At 58.2% G+C, this 18,680-nt stretch overlaps 1 protein-coding gene across 2 annotated transcripts in view; it reads right to left on the reverse strand.

Annotated features, from left to right (window-relative positions):
* Positions 1-17,705, reverse strand: part of KCNH6 (potassium voltage-gated channel subfamily H member 6) — a 41,139-nt gene extending 23,434 nt beyond the window's left edge. For both annotated transcript variants that reach the window (XM_054176847.1, XM_054176846.1), the window contains exons 1-3: positions 16,423-17,705; positions 12,692-12,922; positions 2,384-2,539 (exon numbers count right to left, since the gene is read on the reverse strand). In XM_054176847.1, coding sequence (XP_054032822.1) covers positions 2,384-2,539; positions 12,692-12,922; positions 16,423-16,498 — 463 coding nt within the window. In that variant the 5' untranslated portion in view covers positions 16,499-17,705. The remainder of the gene's footprint in view (positions 1-2,383; positions 2,540-12,691; positions 12,923-16,422) is intronic.
* Positions 17,706-18,680: the final 975 nt, after the last annotated feature.

The following is an 18,680-nucleotide window of genomic DNA, read 5'->3' on the forward strand; positions in this document are numbered from 1 at the left end:
CATCTCCAATTTCCAGTCTCCAATCTTCAATCCCCAGTCTCCATTTTCCAATCTCCCATCTCCAATCTCTCATCTCTGGTTTCCAATCTCCAGTCTTCAATCCCCAATCTCCAATCCTCAGCCTCCAATCTACAGTCTCCAGTCTCCAATCTCCAGTTCCCAATCTCCTATCTCCAATCTCTGGTTTCCAGTCTCCAGGAAAGCAAGAGGTACCCTTTTCACTTGGGCGCCTTCTGCAGCCAAGGGTACATCTTGGGGTGAGGTGGGGTATGGATACATCAGGCTGTGAGCTGAGGGGGGCTGCATAACAGCACTGGTGAATCACAGATTCACAGATTGCATTGGCCTGGAAGGGAGCCTTAAAGGTCATCTTGTCCAACCCCCCTGCAGTCAGCAGGGACATCTCCAACTAGATCAGGTTGCTCAGGGCCTCATCAAGTTTGACCTTGAATGTCTCCAGGGATGGGGCCTCAACCACCTCCCTGGGCAACCTATTCCAGTATTTCACCACTCTCATTGTGAAGAACTTCCTCCTGGTGTCTTATTTCCTCAGCAGTCAATGGATGGAGGCTGACTGGCACTAAAGCAATGCACCAAACCACAGCTCTGACCCCTCCAGAGACCCCCAAGCACAAGCACAGGTTGCATGAACATTCACACACACATGGCCAGAAGTGCCTGGTGTGCATGTGTGACCCATCCCCAGGCAGAGCTCCTCACTGGTGCCTGCTGCCATGCACACAAACCCTGCAATGGCTGTGGGATGCGTTGATGCACCCAGTGTGAACATGCTGGACTCACATTGAATGTGCTAGACTCACACTGCTGCACCCAGTGTGAACGTGCTGGACTCACATTGAATGTGCTAGACTCACACTGCTGCACCCAGTGTGAACGTGCTGGACTCACATTGAACGTGCTAGACTCACACTGCTGCAGCCAGTGTGAACGTGCTGGACTCACATTGAACGTGCTAGACTCACACTGCTGCACCCCGTGTGAACGTGCTGGACTCACATTGAATGTGCTAGACTCACACTGCTGCACCCAGTGTGAACGTGCTGGACTCACATTGAATGTGCTAGACTCACACTGCTGCACCCAGTGTGAACGTGCTGGACTCACATTGAATGTGCTAGACTCACACTGCTGCACCCAGTGTGAACGTGCTGGACTCACATTGAATGTGCTAGACTCACACTGCTGCACCCAGTGTGAACGTGCTGGACTCACATTGAATGTGCTAGACTCACACTGCTGCACCCAGTGTGAACGTGCTGGACTCACATTGAATGTGCTAGACTCACACTGCTGCACCCAGTGTGAACATGCTAGACTCACAGTGTTGCACCCAGTGTGAGTGTTCTAGACTCACACTGCTGCACCCATGCAACGGGCAGCATGGAGGATTCCCATCAGTCCCAAATGCAACCTTGCCCCTTGGCTCTGGTCCTGGTCCCTGGTGTGTCCCACCCCATGGTGGGGTTGTTCCCCACCATGCTCCCCACGTTGCTCCCACAGCCTTACTTGGAGGCCTGCCCAAAGCCTCCATATAGTTTCCCACATCCCCAGGGAGTGTGTGTGGGGACAGGTGTGGGATCATTCCCTGACCATGCTACAGGGGATTGACACCAAGAACCCAAGAGCAGGAGGGTACTGAGAAGCTTCAGCTCTCCTTCCTGTGGTCATGTCTAACATCTGCATCCCTGCATATCCACATCCCCTCGAGAGCCTCACCAGGGCTTCCCTTTGATCCAGCCTTCCCAAAAAAGGGAATTTGAATTTTCCACTGCCTCTGAAATCCCCACATGAGCCTGGGACAGCTGGGAACAGCCCAAAGCCAGGACAGGCTCTGAGCCATCCCAGCACAGCCATCCTTGTGCCATTCACAATGAGTGATGTCCCCATAGCACAGCCATGCCATTGGTGACACCAGATGTCTCCTGGTGACCCCACACACAGGTCCTTTTCCACACCAGCACCTCCTGCCCCATCCAACACAATGTTCCAGCGTTAAATCTGGCAAGGAGGCAGCAAGGCTGGGGGAGCACTGAGGGGCTCCATGGCACCTTACCAATCCACCATTCCACACAGTGGGAGCAATCCCCAGCCCTGTTCCCAGCTGTGTGTGGGTGTGGACACGAGGGGCACAGCTCCAACAGCTTCTTGTCACCCAGTCACAGTGTTTGGCTGGATCAGACCCTGGGCAAGCTGGCAGAGCTGTGCAGAGACACGAACCTCTGCTCCTGCGCGCCCTGCGGCGCTCAGCCCCACGCTGCCCTCCCATCCTTCAGCCCCCACAAGCTGCTGAGACAGCCACGGGATGGGAACAGCCCCGAGGATGCTGCGCTGGCCTCCCACCATCCCCCACAGTGGCACCAACCTCCTTTAAAGTTCTGCGACAGGCGCCGGTGCAGGCTCCGGCCCCCGGTCTTGGCCATGACTTGTGCCAGGTCCTCGAAGTTGAGGATGAACATGATGACGACGCCTTCCTCGTTCTTCACCGGCACCACGTCCACCAGGCAGCGGAAACACGAAGCTGCCGAGCAGAGACAGGCTCAGGGGGGCGCTGCGCAGGGGGCTCTGCCCACCACCCGCACACCTCCCCAGCACGAACCACTTTGGGGGGCAGAAAAGTGGGTTGTTTTTTTCTGAAGCACTTTGATGGGTGCAATCCTGCTGATGAGGTGTGGAGGACTGGGAAATGACTCTGAGCCCTGAGACAGAGCCCTACCTCTGCAGCAGCCCAGCTCACATCTTGCCTTCTTGGTTTGTTCTTTTTTTCCCTGTCCCAGACACTCATTTATATTAACATGCTTGAGAGCAGCAATTAAAGAGCAGGTAATTAAGAACTCAGGCAGTCCCAGGTAGTGGTTTAACCTCATTAAGCATGCTGCTTGTAATCACTCCGTAGCTAATCGCCCTGCAATCACCAGGCTGGTTTGGAGGATTGACTTCAGCCACCTCACATCCTGGATGCAGGCAGTGGGGGTGAGCTCTGTGGTGTGCCCCATCCCGGGCAGCAGGGTGTGGTGGGATTGCTGTGATGGTCCCCAGGGACATTTCCTAAAGGACCTGGCTTGGAGCTATCAGACACAGCTTTCTCTTACTCCTTCCATAATATCACAGAATGGACTGTAAAGGACTTCTGAAGATCCTCTAAGTCCAATTCCCCTGCTAAAGCAGGGGCACTCAGAGCAACTTGCCCAAGATCACAATGTCCAGGGGGGGTTGGAGTCTCTTGAGACAAGGAGACTCCACCACCTCTCTGGGCAGCCTGCTCCAGGGCTCCAGCAACCTCACAGCAAAGAGCTTTCCTCCTGCTCAGATGGAACCTCCTGGGTTCCAGCTTGTGCTCATCATCCCTTGTCACTGGACACCACTGAGAAGAGCCCAGCCCCATCCTCACGACCTCCATCCTTTAGATATTTGTATGCATGGGGAAACTGAGGCACAGGGGGATCATAAGAACTGGTTCTGTGTCCTGGGAGGGAGGGGAGCTGTGGGGAGGGCTGCAACCACAGCCATATGGATTTGCCTGATGGATTCCAGCTCATCCAAATCACTCTGCTTGTTCCAGCAGCCAGGCACCAGTTTGCAATTAGAGGCACCCAAAAATACCTACAGACCGCTCCCAGAGCAGCAAGAGGAGGATGCAGGGGAGAGTTCCCACTGCTCTTGCCAGCTTTATTACCTGAAAATCCTTCCAAAACCCTCCTTGAATTTACAGTCATCGTGGGTCCCTTCCTTGCTGCTTTGGCACTGATGAGCGCTGCAGCCGCTCTGGCAGCCCCCACACTTTGGGTGCTTCTACCCCAAACCTCCTAGAAACGATGGAGCACAGAGCAAACAATGGCCCAGGGCAAGGACACCGCTCTGGCAGCCCCCATGGGTGCTCCTACCCCAAACCTCCTAGAAACGATGGAGCACAGAGCAAACAATGGCCCAGGGCAAAGACACCGCTCTGGCAGCCCCCAAACTTTGGGTGCTCCTACCCCAGACCTCCTAGAAACGATGGAGCACAGAGCAAACAATGGCCCAGGGCAAAGAGACCGCTCTGGCAGCCCCCAAACTTTGGGTGCTCCTACCCCAGACCTCCTAGAAACGATGGAGCACAGAGCAAACAATGGCCCAGGGCAAAGACACCGCTCTGGCAGCCCCCAAACTTTGGGTGCTCCTACCCCAGACCTCCTAGAAACAGTGGAGCACAGAGCAAACAATGGCCCAGGGCAAAGAGACCGCTCTGACAGCCCCCAAACTTTGGGTGCTCCTACCCCAAGCCTCCTAGAAATGATGGAGCACAGAGCAAACAATGACTCAGGGCAAAGAGACCGCTCTGACAGCCCCCACACTTTGGGTGCTCCTACCCCAGACCTCCTAGAAACGATGGAGCACAGAGCAAACAATGGCCCAGGGCAAAGAGACCGCTCTGGCAGCCCCCAAACTTTGGGTGCTCCTACTCCAAACCTCCTAGAAACGATGGAGCACAGAGCAAACAATGGCCCAGGGCAAGGACACCGCTCTGGCAGCCCCCAAACTTTGGGTGCTCCTACTCCAAACCTCCTAGAAATGATGGAGCACAGAGCAAACAATGGCCCAGGGCAGAGACCTCCTTCCAGGGCAGGTTTTGCGATCCCCATGCTCTGATGACCAGGGATTAGCAGCTCGGGGAGGGATGTGATGCCGGCCGATCCAGGGCTCTCCTGCTCTCTCCAGGCTCTGGCCAGGAGGGGGATGTCAGCCTCTCTGTGTATAATTTTAAGGAGCTCAGGGCCTCCTATAATCAGGAGCAGATGGCCAGCATCGGGCAACTTCAAAATCTGCCGTGACGTCAGGGATGTGCACACACACACTCACACACAGAGCCACACACACACAGCCACAAGAAGGGGAAAGAAATGGATAGGCTGAAATCCGTTTAAAGGGCCCAGCAGCTGGGATTATTTCTTCCTTTCTTTATTTCATCGTTGTTCACCGCAGGGAGAGGAAATCCACTTAAACCTGTGAGCTGGGGGGGGATTTGCAGCAGATAAAGGGATGTGCGGAGCCAGCGGGGATGGAAAATGAGCCCTTATGCCCTCCTCCTGTCAGGATTCTGAGGGATCTGCAAGGTGAGTGGTGCCCTTTAGGTGATGCCCCATGTCCTTCGTGATGCTCTGGTGGCACATGCCCACAGGGACGATGTGCTGTCATCCCTGGGATGCTGCAGCTGGCACTGGTGTGTGCAGGGGGTGTGCAAGGTGTGCCCACTCCCCTCGTGTGCCATACCTGGTGGCACTGCATCCTTTCTGCTTCCCTGTGGTTTAAAATGAGTTGGTTTGTTTTCACACCCCCCCTCACAGTTGATTTTGAAGCATCACCAACTTCCCAGGGACCCACAGCTCAGCAGGGTTCATTGGCAGTCAGCCATCAGCTCCTTGTTTCCCCACTGGACCAGGAATCCTGGATCCATATGGCCTGATCATGGCCCACATGCTCTGTCCTGCTGCATCCTTTTGCTGCACTTCTCCTTCATGAGCTCCTCCATGTTGGCAGGAGGGGATGGCCTCAGAGCTGTTCTTGTGGGGGCCAAATCCTGGCAGGCCCTGTGGTGTGTGGAAAGGGTTAATCCCAGAGCCCGTGCTGAACAGCTGAAAACTAGGCACAGTTACATCCAGTTGGAGTGATATAAAGAACAGCTGGGAGATAGCTGGTGCTGGGTTTGGGAGGCAGCTGGTGCTTGGTTTGATCCCCCAAATCTGGGAGGTGCTGAGCCTTGAGCAGCCCTGGCCCAGGCTGCTACAAGCCCCCTCCTGATCCTTTCTGAAATTAAACAGAACCAACTGTTTCTGTTGGAAGGGACCTACAACAATCATCTGATCCAGCTGCCCGACCAGTTCAGGGCTGATCAAAAGTTTATTGGGGTGTGGAACCTTTCAGAACCAGGAGAATCACCCCAAAAGTCCTACATGCCAGGGGGGTGATGGGGCACTGGAGCTGGGGGTGGGTTCCCAGTGAGTTCCCTTAAGCCTGGCCCAAGGACAGGGAAGTGCCCTGGGATTTGGGGTCTCTGGGCAGCTGTGGTTTGGTGGTACCCCTAGCTCTGTGCAGAGGCTGCAGTTGGGAGGCTCCTGACTCACTGTGCCTGCGGTAAGCCAGCCTGGTCTCTGCTGAATGCTGAGCCTCCCCATCCTTGCTCCCCAAAACCCAGGCCCCCAGACCTACTGTGGCACTGGTGGGCTGAGCTGTCCCCAGGAGGGACCCCAGCCTTGTGCTGCCATCCTCGTTCCTTGATCGACTGTCCCCATCCATCTGCCCAGCTCTTCCCTTCAGCTGTTCAGCTAATCTGTCTCCATCCATCTAATTTTAACCAGCCGCCAAATGATCTCCTGGAGGAGCCCTGGGGGCATTCACAACCTGCCTGCACTCCGCTGTGGGGCTGCCTGTGCACCCAGCCCGGCTGAGACCCAGCCCAGGGGCTGAGGAAAGGGCTCAGCAGGAGGGATGTGACATGGATGCTGTTTCTATAGAATCATAGAACAGAATCTTTAAGGTTGGAAAAGATCTCTAAGATCATTGAGTCCAACCATTGACCCAGCACCACTATGGCCGTGAAAACATGTCCCCAAGTGCCATGGCCACAGGTTTCTTGAACACCTCCAGGGATGGTGCCTCCACCACCTCCCTGGGCAGCCTGTTCCAGTGCCTGACCACTCCTGCAGCAAAGAAATTGTTCCTCATGTCCAACCTAAACCTCCTCTGGTGCAATTTCAGGCCATTTCACTTGACACTAGGGAGAAGAGACCAGCCCCCATCTCACTCCAACCTCCTTTCAGGGAGCTGTAGAGAGCAATGAGGTCTCTCCTCTGCCACCTTTCCTCCAGACTAAACAACCTCAGCTCCCTCAGCTGCTCCTCACCAGCCCTGTACTCCAGACCCCTCAACAGCTTTGTTGCCCTTCTCTGGACGCACTCCAGCCCCTCAATGTCCTTCTTGGAGTGAGGGGCCCAAAAGTGAACACATTTCTGCAGAGTCCTCGACCCCATGTGATGGGTTTGCAGGGCTGGGAAGAACAACTGGGCTGGGGTTGATCTTCCCCAACTCACCTTCCCCAAGCTTAGCGCTCGGAGGCTCGCGCTTTCTGACCCACCTTGGCTCCTGACCTTGATAGAAGCAAGCACTTAATAACATTAAAAAATGTCATTGTTGGGAGGCCTCCCTCCCTCCCCAGCCCTCTTATCCTCCATGGCCACTGGTGGTTAATGCATTTGTGGTCTCATCAGTATTAAACTAATCAACAGGACATGGGGGTTTCCGAGAGCCGGACACAACCCGGTATTGTTATGAATATTAAAAAAGCAGCTATTAATCTGCCCTGGGAGCTCTTACCGAGGCCTTCCCTCCCCCCAGCAGGGAGATTTAATCTGCAGGGTCTCATGGCAGAGTAGCTAAATCTATAGTGGCATTATATAACGGAGAGGAGAGGGGCTGGGAAGGGCACGGAGGGGACAAGGGACAGCGGTGGGGCTGGAGCCGTGCTCTGGGGCTGGCTGGCACGCCCAGGGAGGTGCTGGGGAGGGATGAGCCTTGCTGCCATCCAGGGGATAAATCAGTGTCAGGGTGTGGTAGAAACTTCAAAGGGAAGCACAGATTCCTGGGAGGCTCTAAAGCAAATCCTTGAGATGGGATGGAAAAGGTTGGAGGTGGGGGCTGAGCCCATGGGAGAGGGATGACCCCTGGGGGCTGGGGTGAGGGAGAGGTGCTGGGGAGCTGGGTTTACATCCCCCTGCACAGAGAGGGGATGTGCCCCATGGGGTCTGCACCAGCCCCTTTCCCTGCACCCAAATGGTGCATCAGGAGGCTGAAACCTGCTGTGACACCAGAGCAGCAGAACTGCTCCTTGCAGCAACCCCTGGACTGCTCCAATGACCTTATTAAGTAACGCTGCGGGACGGAGGTTGCCCCCTGCACGGTGATGAAGAGCAGGGATCTCTGTGCTTAGCAGGGAGCTCATGGCTTAGGAGCAGAGCCCTGGAGGAAAACCAGGAGCTTTGGGCAGGCTGAGGATGCCTCCAAGCCCAGTGGGATGTTTTAGGGTGCAGGTGGGAGGATGCTCCAATCTCCAGAAGCCAAAGGGGCTCCAGGACCCACACAGGGGTTTTGCAAAAGGCAGCTTAACCTCTGCTGCAAGTGGAGTGAGTGACCACATCCCAGCCCATGGTCTTTGCTTGCTAGGTCCCCAGCAGCCACAGGACTTGTTCAGCTTACTGTGAGGCTGTGCAGCCAAAGCTGCAGTACTGACAGCACTTCCCAGGGCTCTCTAGCCATCCCCGGGGCCCTGTCCCCATGGCACAGAGATTCAGAGAATCACAGCATCACCTCAGCTGGAAAAGATCCTCAAGATCGTTGAGTCCAACCATCATCCAATTCTGCCAAGTCTGGTGCAGGAGGCCACCTCCCACTGGGGATGCAGCAGCCAGTGAGGATGGGGATGGAAGGTTTGGGGGTGGGAACTTGGGGCCCTGATAAGGCAGGAATTTCAGGAAAAGCTTCCTGGGAAGCATCCCTGGGGATGCTCTGGACCTGTCCTTCTGTTCATGGCGCATCTGGTCCAAGCACGAAGCATCTGAGGAGCAGCAGAGGATGGCAAATGCTCCTCATCCAGCCTTGTGCCCTGATGGCACCATCCCTGGGGCAGAGCCAGGGCAGCAGGGGTGGCCAGAGCTGCAGTGCAGCCATGCTGAGGACGGCAGGATTGGCTCCTCAGCACGGGATCTCCAGCCCACAGTGCTGTCATTATGAGGAGGGATGTTTATAAAGTCCCCATCTGGGAGCTGGGCCACGGTGTCTGTCCCCTTCCCGAGGTCACAGCCCAGCTCTGCTGAGCCTGACCCTCCAAGAAACTCAATGCAAACAGCCCCAGCCTGGCTCAAACCCTGTGTTTCTGCACAAGCAAAGAGCTCAAGTTGGGGTTGGGGTTTTGTCAGCTGGCTGTGCCTCCTTGCTCCTCTGCCTCCCAGGAGGTTCCCTCTGTCCTGCCTTTTCCACCCCCTGGGGCAGCAGCAGAGGCTCCCTGGAGCTGCTGACACAAGCCTCCAGCCCCACGGTGCCAGGATACAGCAGCTGCCGATGGGATTTGCCCTCCTGCTCCCAGTGAGCCTGCTGGGTATGTCACACAGTGCTGTTTATAAAGCTGTATGGAGAAATCTTGGCTGGATCCATCCCTGCCTGCCTTGGCCAGGGCTTCCTGGCAGCTGCTGTTACAGAGGTGACTGTTGTGCCATGGATGGGGACAAGTCACATGAGCTCCCCTGCCCCCTTTGGGTACTGTGACACCCTACAGCCCATCCCCGTCTGGCTGCCAGCCCCACAGCTACCCACTCAGCATCCCATGGGGAGCTGTGGGGTGACATCCTGGGTGACACCAGGTGTCCCAATCATTCTGCAACCTCCCTCCAGGGAAAATCCCAGTTTGCAGCACCAGTATAACAAGTTTGCTGGGTTGATCTGGTCCCTAATCCCCTGGTCCCAGGGGACTGGCAGAAATAGCTCCTGCTGGAAGTGACCAGAGGGAACAGGGATGGAGGGGTTTGGGCTGCAGTCAGTGGCTGCCCCACCAGCTGCTCCAGCTCTCCTGGCCCTGCATCTCCCCTTTCATATTCATAAGCATCACATTCATGCAGATTAAGAGGCAGAGGGTGCTGCCAGCTGCTGCTGCTTGGGCCGTGCCAGAGCTGTGATGCCCAGCACCTGTGGCCACTGCCCCTGCTTTGGGGACCCTGGAGACTCTTGCTGGTGGCTTCACTGCAAAGCATCTAGAATCACAGGCTGCATCGGGTTGGAAGGGACCCTTGAAGGTCTTCTTGTCCAACCCTCCTGCATTGAGCAGGGACATCTTTAACTAGATCACCTCGAAGGGGAAAATACCCAACCCTGGCTGGAGCTGAGCCTCACCAGCCCCTCAGAGCTGGCTGCAGGAGATGCTGGAGGGCCCTCAGCTCAGGGGTGTGTCCCTGGGGCTGGTGGCTGTGGCTGCTCCTTGCCCTGGCAGGAGCTGATCCCATAGTGACCCCCCTGGCTGGGGCAACCCCAGCTGTGCAGCATCTTGTAAGGAAATTAACTTTTCACTGATCTCCCAGCTTTGAGCAGGGGATTAGAGCCCACATGCGCCATGACCGGGCTCTCTCCTCTTTCCAGGACCTTTTTGGGGCTGCTGTGGCTGGGAGGAAGAACTTGCCCGTGCTGGGCCAGTCCCATCTTCCCTTAACAGTGAGGGTGGGGAGACACTGGACACTGATTGTCCAGGGAGGCTGTGGATGCTCCCTCCATGGAGGTGTTCAAAGCCAGGCTGGATGAGGCCTTGATCAACCTGGGCTAGTGGGAGGTGTCCCTGCCAGTGCCAGGGGGGGTTGGATCTGGATGATCTTGAAAGTCCCTTCCAGCCCAACCCATGCTAACTGGACTTGGTTGGCACCCCTAGCTCCTTTTATAATTAGCTAATGACATCATGGGTGTCCAGGCAAGGACAGAGCAGCAAGGCTGTCCCGGGGGACACAGCATCCTGCCTGCGCTCGGGCTGCCCTGACACCCATAGGTGCCCTCCTTCCCACCTCCCCCCATCCATCCTGCCTTGCCTGCTTGCCACAGACACTCTTAGACCCCAAACCTGCCCAGGGCAGGTTTGGGGTCTAAGAGTGTCTGTGGCAAGCAGGCAAGGCAGGAAGCATCCCAGCGAACTGCAGAGCCGGGAGTACCGCAGTCATAAACAGCAGGTCGAGGCTGGAGATTGGAGCCGCGGGTATGAAAAGGAGGACAGGCAGGTTCCCAGCCTCCGCCGGCTAATTAAGCAGCAGCTCCCTCTAAAGCAAAAGGCCTTTTCTTCCCCGATAAGACCCATTCATAATGGGCTGAGCGGCCGCAGGCAGAGTGCTGGGGGGAAACAATTGGAAAGCATATTGCTGGTGGGGCTGGGGTTTAAAAATAGACATGAAGGGCTTGCTTCTGGGCTTTTTTTTTTGTGTGTGTGTGTGGGTTTGTTTCTTTTTTTTTTCCCTCTTTCCTTCTCTTTCTCTCTCTTTTTTTTGTGTGTGTGTGTCAATAATAAAATAAAATTAAAAGGAAAAAAAAAAAAAAGAAAAAGATAAGAAAGCAGCTCAGAGCTGGGCTGAGAGAGAGAGTTTCCCGTGGCCTAGAGAAAGAGCAGGGCTCCGAGGAGAACGCTGAGCATCCCAGAAGCCTGGCAGAAAGGCTTCAAAGAAGGGAGGACAGCGCTGGATTGAGTTCCCAAGTGAGCAGTCCCCGGGGATGGACAGGGAAAGGATCCCGAGGGAGGGGGAGAGGGCTGCACAGGCTGTCTTTGCCATGGCCGTGCGTTGGCGGCGGGGTGGGAGCAGGGGCACAGCCTGTGCTCATGTCCCCTCGCGCCTCCCGGGCTGCGCTGGGCTCCAGCCAGCCCCCTGCAAACCACGGCGGCCGAGGCGGGCACTCGCAGCCCAGCCCCGGCATCGCTGCCCAGCTCTGCTTCACCCAGGACTGGCCCTGTGGGGAAGAGTCTCGACTAGGACCCTCTGTGAGGCTGGGAGGAGAATCATTCAGGAAATGCAGCTGGTGAGCAGTTTGATCCTGTCACCACGCAGGGGCCAGCCCTGCCGAGTGAACCGTGCCGGTCAACACGCAGGGAGGCTGCCAGCGGATAACTCCTGCGGGCGATACGCTGGCACCTGGATGCCAGCCCAGAAGATAGGGTCTGGGAGGGAGGCCAGGACACCCAGGGCCCAGCCCCAAAGATAGGGTGCTGGGCTGGGAGCCAGGGCTCGTGCCTTCTCCTTGCCTTTGCTTCCAGTTGTTTCTCCTCCATCCTGCCAGCCTGGGAGCTGTCAGCAGCAGGGTGCAGCCCCTCACTTAGGCCAAGCCCCCATGGATACCATCTCAAGCAACGGCGAAGCTCCACAGGTTGAACAAAAAAGAGGAAACTTGAGATTTCTAACCTTCAGCAAGCACCCAACATGCATTCTCCTCCCCTGGCAGCACTGGGTGCTGCTGGCCTGCAGTGACATCAGGCACTACACATTTATTTAACTTGCTGCAGCATTAGAACTAATCACCAGCATTTTCCATCAAAGCTTCATTTTCATCTTAACATAATTCCATCTGTGCATGCACAGCCGCATCCTGCCCGCTGCAAAGGTGGCCCCAAGGCTGGGGCCTGCACCCCAGTTTGGCAGAGAAGGGAAGGGCTTTGTCATCTCATCTCGGAGCACAGACTGGGAGCCCCATGTCCCAGCCTGTTTCCTCTGTGGGCATCCCACAGGATCCCCATCCGTGATGCAAGGATCCCACAGTGATGTCATTGCATGCCCCAGGAGCTCTGAGCCATCACCAAGGCCTTGTGAACCAATTCATTCGCAAATCATAGAATCATAGAAGGCATCAGGTTGGAAAGGACCCTTGAAGGTCATCTGGTCCAACCCTGCTGCAGTGACCAAGGACATCTTTAACTAGATCAAGCTGCTCAGGGCTCCATCACATGAGGTCACAAGGCCCCCAGTGCCCCATCCCAGCAGGAGCCACTATGGACTTCCCTCAGCAAAGCCCTGACTCCTGGCACAGTCTTGATGCATCCCCTTCACCTCCTACCACCAGCTTCCAACAGCCTAAACCCCAGGCAGGTGCCAGCTCCCACCACCAGGTCACCCCAAAAAGAGACTCTTACTGTCTTTGCGGTAGTAGAGGATCTCGAGCTTGCACTCCTCAGAGCCAAGCAGGGCCTGGGTGAGCTGTGCAATGGAGCTCTTGGTGGTGTCGGGGCCGGTGAGGAAGTCGCAGGTGCAGGGCTGCTGCATCACCTCCATGCGCGAGTAGCCAAACATCTCGCAGAAGCCATCGTTGCAGTAGATGATGGCACAGTTCTCCATCTGGGCATTGGCAATGAGGAACTTGCGGTCTATGGAGAGGCAGGAGAGCATAAGGCTCAGTGGGGTGGTGGTGAGGAGTCCTGGGTCCAGTTCTGGGCTCCCCAGCTCAAAAGAGACAGGGAACTACTGGAGAGAGTCCAGCAGAGGCTACAAAGCTGCTGAGGGGCCTGGAGCAGCTCTGGGAGGAGCAAAGGCTGAGAGCTCTGAGGCTGTTGAGCCTGGAGAAGAGCAGCCCCAGAGGGCAGCTGAGCAATGCTCAGCAAGAGCTAAAGGCTGGGGAGCAAGAGGCTGGGGCCAGACTCTTCTCAGTGGTGTCCACTGACAGGACAAGGAGCAATGGGCACAAACTGGAACCCAGGAGGTTCCATCTGACCAGGAGGAGAGAAATTCTTTGATGTGAGGGTGCTGGAGCCCTGGAGCAGGCAGCCCAGAGAGATTGTGGAGTCTCCTTCACCAGAGGGATTCTGTGACCAGCAGAGACAGAGGACAGCCTGAGCAGATGAGGGGTGCTTGAGCTTTTTGATGCCACCCACCATGGGACTTGTGCAGGGAGAAGCTCTCTGGGGACAATGGTGGCAAGAGTGAGAGAGGATGGCTGGAGCCAGCCCACACCAGCCCAGCTGCTGCCCTGCTCTTCAGAGAGAAAGTTGCCCCAATTTTATGTGAATCAATGACCATGGGAGCAGGGGGCACTCAGGTAAAGGCAGTTTCTGCTGGGGTGGACCAACTGGTGCAGCCCCAACATCTCATCCCTTGCATGTGAGGACTTGCTGCTGTGTAAGACATGGGCAATCTGTCCCCAGCCAGCACTGCAGGCAGAGGGAAGAGCTGCAGCGTCCCTCCCTCCCTCCCCACGAGCTTATCAGGGACCTGAGTTATCTCCGAGACTTCCCACCCTTGCTCAGATTTGACAGAAGTCAGGCAAGGGGCGAGGGGAGGAGTGAGTGTGAGGGTTGGCTGCATGGGAAGCTGGGTGAAACCTGTCACACTAATGATCCTCCTAATGCTTTATGGGATAATTGTGCCCTCGGGCTGAAGCTGAAATCCAGACCCACTGGGCTGCGTGGCTGCTGTGCTCAAGAGGAAAAGGGCTCAGGTGGAGCAAAGGGGAAACTGAGGCAGGGACTTGGGCTGCTCCATCCCCTCCTGGTGCCGCAGCCACCTGGGCTGGGCTGGAGCCAGACTTGCTGTCTTGCTGGGGTGCATGGCTCCCACCACATGTCCAGCCCAGATGGAGCTGCTTCCGTCCTTATCCTGGGGGCCATCCAGCCTAGATCTTGAATTTAGTTTGATTTTTGACTTATTTAAAGAGATTAGGGGGTGCTGGGGAGCATCCTCTGTCCCCCCACTGGGACAGGTTGCTGAGATGTGAAAGGGGGCTGCCAATGCTGGTGTGATGAATGCTGTGCCCTGCCCAACAGCATCTCCCTCAGCGTTTGGCATCTGTTCCAGGCTGGAACTGGAGCCAGGTCAGAGCAGAGGGTCCATTTGGAGGCTGCTTCCCAGCCCAGACCCCAATTAATCTCCTGGATTACCCAGGAATGGCATCTGCAGCCTGTGTGCTCCAGAGCCCCAATGTGCTCCAGCCTCTCAGGGAATTTCACCCCAACACAGGAGAAACCTCCCCAGGGCTGCAGCACCCAGCAGTGGAGCCCAGTGGGGTAGGGGGACCCCTCCCCAACACATATCTCCAATGTCACCTTCAGAGTTCCAGTTCTGAAGGAGGCCTCTCAATAAAAGCAGTGCCCTCAGGGATGCTGCACTGAGGTCTCCTGCTTTATCCCACCCTGTGACAGCCCTTGATGGCCCTTTGTGGGGGGATTCCCACTCTGGCTCCTTTCCCTCTCCCATGCAGGGCTGACACTGGTGCTGCAAAGAGCACAAACCACCACGGCCAAACATTTCCCAGTTCCCCCTTCCCAATCCTTCCCTATCTGAATGGCTCTGCCAGCTGAAAGGTGGCACAAGGTGGGGGGGGGGAACTTCCCTCAAAGCCCCACTCCCAGGGTGTGCTCCCCAGCTGCAATGAGCATTTCCCCATCCAGTGCCAGGAGTGGATCCAGGCTGGGCTGGTGCAGGAGAGGTTTTAGGGAGCTGGCAGGTGATGGAGCTTTGTGGGGCACAGGGGATGTGGCCAAGGCTGGGATAGGAAGGAGCTGCAGAGTTAGGTCTCCTTTGGGGGTATTTTCACCCCAAGTTTGCTTTCTGCCCTGCCCTCACTTGCAGGTTTGCCCTTGCCCCATGGTATCAGGGCTCTGCACCAGCCCTGGGAGGGAAGCCTTGGGCCTCTCCGGCTCCGGTGGGGACTCACTGGGTGCAGCTGCACTCATGGGAGCTGCAGGGAGGGGGGGTGGAGGCACCCGCGAGCAGGGCAGGACGCACGAATTGTGGCGGCGATGTGACTGGGGGGGAGGGGGCTGGTTTGGTGTCTTCCAGCACCTGTCACACCACGGGGGAACGCGGGTGATGTTTTGGCAGAGCCCAGCTGGTGCCCGACATGGCGGGCAGAGCGTGGGCAGGGAGCGGGCAGGGAGCGGGCAGGGCCGAGGGGCCTTGGCTACTTCCCCGCTGGCACACCTCGCTGCCTGCCCCCGCTGCTCCCCAGCCGCCGCTTCCCAGCAGGGGCTGATAGGAACCAGGGACAGTTTTTCTCGCTTTCCGTCCCCAGGGTCACGTCACTCACTGCCAGGGCAGACAGCGCAGAGCTGGCAGAGACGGCAGTGACAGGGACGTTTGCCCACCCGGCAAACTCAGACGCCCAAGAAACACCCCCCAGGGAGCCGGGATGGTGGGGGATGCACAGCCCCGGCACCCCATGGCAGACCCCCAAGCACAGCTTTGGGCGAGACCCCAGTCCCTCATTCCCATCCCCTCGTCCTCACCTGCACAGTGGGGACCCAGCCTTAGCGGGGTGCCCAAAGAGTGGGCGCATAGCCCCCGCCACCTCCTCCCCACGGCCCCCACCCAGCCGCAGGCAAACCCCAGCGCTCCGGGATGCGCAGGAACTCTTGGCTGGATTGGACACGAACACCAGCCCCAAAAAATTCATATAAAGGGATTACTGGGAGCAACAGCAAATGGCAACGGCTCACCAGGGACGGCTGCCGACGAGCAGCGCGGAGTTGAAGGCAAACAGGCAGCGAGCCCGGCTGGCCGGCACCGCTCACCCCAAGCCCTGCCAGCCGGGACGCCCCCGGGGACCCCCTTCCAGCACGGGGGGCTGCGGTGTCCCCAGCCGCGGGGGACCACCACGCTGAGACCGCTCGTCCCTCTTGTGTCACCCTGTCTATAAATACCCGCGGGGACACTGCCTGGTGTCGCCTACCTCTCTCCCCACCTCACCCCCACCCCGGGAGGTCACAGGGGTGCTTTCATCTCCCCAGGGACAATTTCCGGGTGCCTCCGCTCTGCCCACCCGCCTATCCCCCCCCTCCCCTCCCCCCGCCCTGCTCCCCGCCGTGCCCCGAAGTTGGGGGACTACCGGGGGGGTGGTGTTGCGCGGGAGCGGGGCCGGGGGTGCAATACTCACTTTGCCCTTCAAATTTGCGGATGATGGTGTCCAGGTAGGTATTTTGGGGGGCCACATGGCCCCGGCGTACCGGCATCGCTCCGTCGCCCTGCGCGCCCCGGGAACCGCGGAACTTCCCGCGGGGGCGGCGAGGAGCGCGGCCCGGCCCCGGAGTGGCTCGGTACGGCCCGGCACGGCGCGGCCCCGCTCCGCCTCACCCCAGGGCTGGCCGAGCTCTGGAGAAGAGCCGGCCCGGGGCTCCCATGCTCCCGGCGGCCGGAAGGGGGAACCCCTCCGCCCGCCCTGCCGCGCCCGGCTCCGGGCGGGGGCGGCCGGGGAGGACGAGAATGGATGGGAGGGGTGGGGGGGAGAAGGGGGGGCGGGGAGGGTGGGAGGACCTGCTTGAAAGGGGGAGAAAATAATGGAATAAAACAATAAGAGTAGAAATCCCCAAAGTGCTTAGTCACCGCTGCCCCGGCCCGGGGGAGTCGCTGTCAGCAGCAACAGCTGCCGGACGGGGAGTTGGTACCCCCCCCGGCATCCCCCCGGGTTTCCCCGGTATCCCCCCGGTACTCCCCGGGTCTCCCCGGTACCCTCCGTCATCCCGCGGCACTGGCGACCGCACGACACCGCCGGGCACCGGCCCCGCAAACTGGGGGTGCTCCGGGGAGGAGTGCGGGATGGGGAGCAGGTGGGTGCTGGGGGGCTGGAAGTGGGGGCTTTGGGGGGATGCGGCAGGGGATAATGGTAGGTGGAGGTGGGGTGTTAGGGTAGGGGGTGATGAAGGGGATGGAGATAGGGACTTTGGGGGGCTGGGGTAAGGGGTGCTGATGCTAGGGGGCTGGAGTTCTTTGGGTGCTGGGACAGAAGGTACTGGGGTTGGGGGGAGGCGGAGGTGAGGTTCTTGAGGTGCTGGGACAGGGGGTGCTGGAAGATTCTGATGCTGGGACAGGAGGATGGGGGTGGGGGTGGATTCTGGGAGTGCAGGCGAAGGTGCTGTGGTGCTGGAGAAGGGGGTGATGAAGGAAGGGGTGCTGGAGGAGAAGGTGCAGGGGGGTGCTGGGAGCTGGGGGGGATGAAGGAAGGTAGTGATGGGCTGCAGGGGATGCTGGAGGAGCGGGTGATGGAGGGCGCTGGAGTGCCGGGGGTGGCAGAGGTGGGGATGCCGGTGTGCAGGGGGCGGCGGGTGTAGGAGAGGGGCGTGCAGGTGGTGCTAATGTGCAGGGAATGATGGGGGTGGTGTGCGGGGTGGTGCACAGGGGCGGAGGAGGAGACGCAGAGGTGCAGAGGCAGAGGAGAGGGTGCAGGTGTTGGAGGGGGTACGTCTGTGGGTGCAACGCTGCAGAAGCAGAAGAGAGAGTGCTGAAGAGTGCGGGATGCGGAGGAGGGAGTGCAGGGGTGCAGTAGGGGAGAGGGTGCCGGTGAGTGCCGGGGGTCAGGTAGGGAGTGCAGGGGGAGGAAGCTGGGGTACAGGGTTGGGGAGCTGGGACATGCTGGTGAGGAGATCCGGGTGAGTCCCAGGGGTCTCGACGGGGTGCCAGGAGGGACGGCAGGGTCTCGGGGGATCCCAGGGGGTCCGGGGGTGCCGGGTGCCGCGGGCCGGGCGGGGCCTCTCCTGGCGCTGTCCAGTCGCGGTGGTGCTGAAGGGCCGGGAGGGGCGAGAGCGAGGGAGGGGCTGGCTGCTTGGATAGGGGGCTTGGCATGGGGAATCTAACCTGGCACTAGGCTTTGCGGGCACGGAGTAGGGGGGAGGGGGGGGGCCGGAGGGGTAGTGTCTCTGGAGAACAGGGAGGGTGTAGGAAGTACTGGGAGCTCAGGAGGACATGGAGGGTGCAGAGGGTTCTGGGAGGTCTAGGGCACATGGAAGGTGCAGGGACTACTGGGAGCTCTGGGGACATAGAGGGTGCAGGGGGTTCTGGGATCACAGAAGGTCCCATGAGCTCTGTAGGGCACAGAGGTCCCAGTGGGTACCCAGATCTTTGTGAGACATAGAGGTGCCATGGCAATACCATCCTGCTAGAGATGTTCAGACCTAGCCCCAAGTTCATCTCTTCTCCTGCCCACATCTCCACGCCCCTCAGGAGTTAAGGCCAAGGTGACCATCACCCTTTTCTTCCTGAGACATCCCCTCTGTCCAGCCCTCTTCTCCTGGGCCCACTGCTAAGGCCAGTGTCCACTGAGGGGCTTGCTGTTATTATTTTGTTATGCACAATTTTTCAGGCATGAAATTGGTCTAAGAGGATTATGGTCCATTATCATCAGCAGGAGTGGTTTGCTGG

The sequence above is a fragment of the Dryobates pubescens genome, chromosome 36 (assembly GCF_014839835.1).
Source record: "Dryobates pubescens isolate bDryPub1 chromosome 36, bDryPub1.pri, whole genome shotgun sequence".
In the NCBI taxonomy this organism is placed as follows: Eukaryota; Metazoa; Chordata; class Aves; order Piciformes; family Picidae; genus Dryobates; species Dryobates pubescens.